Source organism: Lytechinus variegatus, chromosome 8 (assembly GCF_018143015.1).
Source record: "Lytechinus variegatus isolate NC3 chromosome 8, Lvar_3.0, whole genome shotgun sequence".
Classification (NCBI taxonomy): Eukaryota; Metazoa; Echinodermata; class Echinoidea; order Temnopleuroida; family Toxopneustidae; genus Lytechinus; species Lytechinus variegatus.
This window is the reverse complement of record NC_054747.1, coordinates 885,052-889,933: the sequence shown is the minus strand read 5'-3', so window position 1 is coordinate 889,933 and position 4,882 is coordinate 885,052. Positions and strand designations below refer to the sequence as shown.

The 4,882-nt window shown below is 34.6% G+C and overlaps 1 protein-coding gene across 1 annotated transcript; it reads left to right on the top strand.

Annotated features, from left to right (window-relative positions):
- The first annotated feature begins 1,989 nt into the window (after nucleotides 1–1,989).
- Nucleotides 1,990–3,595, top strand: LOC121420565. The gene is made up of 3 exons (XM_041615228.1): nucleotides 1,990–1,994; nucleotides 2,423–2,493; nucleotides 3,309–3,595. Exons 1-3 carry the CDS (start codon nucleotides 1,990–1,992, stop codon nucleotides 3,593–3,595), a joined length of 363 nt encoding a protein of 120 aa, XP_041471162.1.
- The last annotated feature ends 1,287 nt before the right edge of the window (nucleotides 3,596–4,882 follow it).

The following is a 4,882-nucleotide window of genomic DNA, read 5'->3' as shown; positions in this document are numbered from 1 at the left end:
TATTCAACTGTAACTATGGTCTTAAAATGTTGAACTTGGATATCCCTCAGTTTTATAAAAATATTTTACAATGTTGGGATTCTCTTAATGTGAGAAACAGAGAGGATAATACGAAGTTCCAGATCATCTGGAACAATAAACAACTGAAAGTTACTCGGGATATAATTTTCTTTCGAAAATTGTTTTTTAAAAGAATTGTGTTTTTTAATGATATCCTTACTGAAGGATGTACTTTAAGACGATTGGATGAAATGAAAAGGTTATTTGATTTAGATGCCAACGACTATTTTCGATTACAAGGAGTGTATTCTGCTTTTTTAAAGACAAAATTTTCTAAAATATCATATACGGACTCATTTAAGAATGCAGCTATATCAAATGTTATCCTTCCTGTTGAGTTGGTACAGCTTAACAAAATAAAAAGTAAACATTTTTATGATCTGTTAGTAGCAGAAAAATATGAGCGTCCTGTAAGTACGTTTACACTTCAAAACAGATATTATGTTTCAGATAAAGAATTGGTATTAGCTCGTTCATCTATTCTATTGAACACTATTGATGTAAAATACAGAGAATTTCAGTTCAAAGTATTGAACGATATTTTAAACTTGAATAATAAGTTGTATAAAATGAAAGTCATTACTTCACCTTTATGTTCTTTCTGTAATGTAGAAATTAAAACGATCGAACATTTATTTTGGAATTGCCCATTTACACAGTTATTTTGGAATCAGCTAGGAACAGAACTCACTATGTTTGATTTTTCATTATTAACGGGAAAAAGTGTAATACTCTGTATTTTACCAATAGAATGTCTTCTATTTAATCATGTTTTAGTTATTGCAAAGAAATCAATTTATCTAAGTAGATGCAAATCATGTAAACCAACAGTTTCTGATAGTGTTGATTTGTTAACTAGATCATATAAAATGGAAAAGAATATAGCAATTCGAAATAACAAAACGAGTGTCCACGAACGCAGGTGGCGAGACATGGTACAGTGATTATCCACTTATGTTATGTAACTGTTATGTAATTTCTTATAATGTATCACTCGTTATTTGTTCAACTGTATTGAATGATTGTACCTTGAAATGACCAATAAAACATCATTTAAATACAAAAAAGGTCAGACATATTTTGGTACGATTTCAAGTCAGAAGTGTTCTCATCTGGTATAATACATAGTACACGCTCATTGTCGTTCTCTTTAGCGTTTATTTCAACTCCATTGTGGTATATTGAACTCCTTTATGCACTATATGTGTAACTGTTTATGTGTAACAATGAACAGTTTTGAATTTGAGATGTTAGGTGCGATATAGGGATCTAGGTTACTAACCTGATTAGGAAGTTTTCGCAACCGCGAGGCATACCGCTTCCGTAAACCTAGAGAATATATTATCAAATGCCTTTCATAACATTTTTGTCTCTGTCGATGGTTGATGAATCCGTCGTATTTGTCAATTTTGGTTTTAAAAAAATCGATTTTGAGATTTTTGCAGGAAATTAAAGTACAAGTCCTACACTATTCATAACTTAATTTTTAGGCAGCAATTTATTTCAATTTCTGAAATATGCGAGGATTTTCACGGCGATGCCATACAAATTTTCATTAAAATGCGCATATCCCGCTGGAAACGTGTACTGTAACAGAGCGATACGACGCTTTTGACTGACCGCGATTTCAATGTGCGCGGTCAACCAAACTGTCGTATCGGCCATCTGCACTACATTGACTTTGCACTTGAAGAGCGATACGACGTTTTAACTTATTGCGCGCATTGAAATCGCGGTCAGTCAAAAGGTCGTATCGCCTTTTCCCTATGGCGTTTTTGCACAGAGAAAATTTAAGTCGCTCAAACCGAAATTACAAGCATGTAGCTTTTTCGCCATGTTTTCCCGGATCCTTACTTTTGTACAAAATAAAGATACCAATGTCAAGCAATTTTCTTGGTCTTTGCAACCATGTATATTCAAGCAATGAATATGTCGTAAGGCTGGAGAACTAAGTGTGAAAATTATGGTAAACTTTGAAGTATTTTTTTTCTGAAATTGGTTTGCACCGTCGTATGAGTGATACGACGGTTGGGACGACCGTTGACGAATTGAAACAGCAATTTTTTCCTGGACTATGGACAAGCGACATATTTGCATTTTCAGCTCCGAAACTCAGAAAAAGCTACTGTTCAGATTCATAAATTTTCGACAAAGGCCTCCCGGCTATTCTTTGTGATTTGACGGGCATTTTCTTTACGTTTGCTGTGTTCTAGGGTTCGTCCTGGGTCGTGGTGCAAATACTCCCTGTATGTACAAACGCTTGGGGCAGGCGCCTCGTGCTTATCGAATATTGTAAATCGCTGCGTCACCTCAAACATTGTCACCATCATCGTTATCATTTCATTTGTATTTTGTTTCCTAGCTCTGCTACTGGTATACCAGATTGTCGTGGCTTCCTATCGTTACTTGTACCAGCAATCAGGGAAGAGTTCGGTAAGTTGTCTTATCTAAAAAAAGATATTACCATTAATTGTTTTACTTTGAAGACGTAACATATAGTGCAGTAGGTTTCACGATACACCTTGTATCTTTATTTGGCAAATGTTGGCCTGAAAGGAACCACCCAAACTCGTTTCGACAAGTGTGTTCTTGTCGTGTACAGGTGAATGAGCAAAGTTTGTAAAAGGAGATGTTATATACTGACAAGTTGCCGTGCTTGTCGTAACGTATAGTTTGGGTGATCCTTTTCAAGACCAACATTTGACAGAGAAAGATACATGTACCATGAAACCTACTACACCAATTACCACTCTGTTTCTACTACAGTCATGCCTGTACGTCTAGACTTTTACTCGAACTACTACACTCTTAATTACAAGGATTTAAAATAAATTTAGATCGGCTGCAAATAGTAACCAGTTGAATATCATATTTAGTTTTAAACCTGTAGATATAAATATAAATCTAAAACATTTGAATTTAAAATCTTTTCAGATTTGAAAGTTAATCCTAAAGATTTAAAATAAATCCAATATTTGGCCGGTCACTATCCACAGCCGATGTGGATATATTTAAATCCTTGGAATTTAGAGTGTACTACTACTACTAAATTCATATCTATTTATAAATAACCATTGTCTCTTTTTTTACAATCATCATCACCCTCACCATTTTTGTTATCATCACCGCATTCAAAATCACTTTCATTATCATCATCACGATCATCATCATATATCATCATCATCACTACTACAATTATCTTCGTAATCATTACTGTAGGGTTAATCATTGTCATCACCATCATGCAGGCTCGTATCCGATCATGGTTGTAACCTTCGCAAAGAGCATCTTGAACCAGGATGAGATCGTTGACAACATCACCAGAGCTGGTATGGACAAGAACAGTCTATTCTTCATTGAGAACTACACAGCTTCGAACCACGAGATGAATTCTAAGAAACACATTGCTCTTCTCAAGATCCTGGAAGCCTGCATCAAGCGAGCCGATGATAATATCACGTTCCTCTGGCGAAAAATGAATGAGCCCAATCCCAGAGGCAGGAATTCGCTCGATTACCATAATATTAAAGGCTAACTATTGTTAAACGGCTTTCGGGTACCCACGAAAAAAATAGATATTCGCTCAGGGTGACCAGATTTCACAAAATGAAATACGGGACAATCGACAAAATAAGAGATCAACAAAGAAGGCCACAAAAATGTTAGACTCTTGTGAAAAGTATAAAGATTTGGAAGGAAAGGTGAACGAAAGAATGAAGGAGATCGAGAAAGAAAAGGCGAGAGAAAATGAATTGAGAAGAAAGAAAGAAAAAATGAAGGGGAAAATGAAGGAAAAATAAAAGAAAGTTAATAAAGAAAGATGAAAGAAAGAATAAAAGAGAGAAAAGGGCTTTCCGTCATTCTTTGAAGTTTGAATATACTGAAAAGAAAGAAAAAGAAAGGAATGGAAGATGAATAAAATGTGTGTGAAAGACAAAATAAAGAAAAGGAAGAAAAGGGACAGAAAGAAAAAAATGTTTCTTTTCTTTCTTTGAGAGAGACAAAGAAAGAAAGAAGAAAAACAGGAAGGAAGCAAGGTAGGACTAAATAAGGGAAAAGAATTAGAAAAAAATGAAATAAGAAATGAAAGAAAAGGGAAAGAGAGGGAGGAAAGAATAAAGGGAGGAGAGAATGAAAAAAAGTAATGGAAGGAGGAAAAGGAGAGGAAGGGAGAAGGAAACAAAGAACAGGTTAAGGAAAGAAAGAATGAAGGAAACAAAAGAGGAAATTTAAGAAGGCAGGTAAGAGAAAGGAGGAAAGAACGAAAATCGGAACACAGAAAGGATCAAGAAACAAAAATAGGAAATAAAGCTAGAACAAAAAAGGGCAAGCAGGAAGGATAGAAGGATGAAGAAAGAATGATAGAAAAGAAAGAAAACTGAAAAGAGTTCAAACTTCAAGCAAACAAAATCAATCCAATCATCTTACAAAAATCATGACATTTGGTGTTTTTCAAATATATTATCAAAATTTTAAAAATTAAAATGTTTTAGAAATGAATAAAATTTCAAAGTGAAACATTGTCAACTTAAAAATAGAGACGAATCATTGCAGCATAATACACAATTAAGACTCAAATCGAAAGCTGAAACAACTAGATCTAGTTATGAAAACTCAATAACTCGTTCCTCCGATTACATCTCCAAATCAGTAATCTAAGAATCCATACAAATTTCCCGCCGAGCTTGTGATTATTTTGGTGAAAAAACTGTTTATCATGTAATTGTTTGCACCATGAGAATCTGCTCCGATCCTATTTGCCTAGCTAGGATCCTGCCTCACACAGGCAGGAGGCCAGTTCGTTTCAATGTATTGGGTTAGC

Excerpts from the sequence above, each read along its gene's own strand:
- LOC121420565 (XM_041615228.1), top strand. Across the intron at positions 2,494-3,308 it reads AGCAATCAGGGAAGAGTTCG|GCTCGTATCCGATCATGGTT; the intron begins GTAAGTTGTCTT and ends ACCATCATGCAG.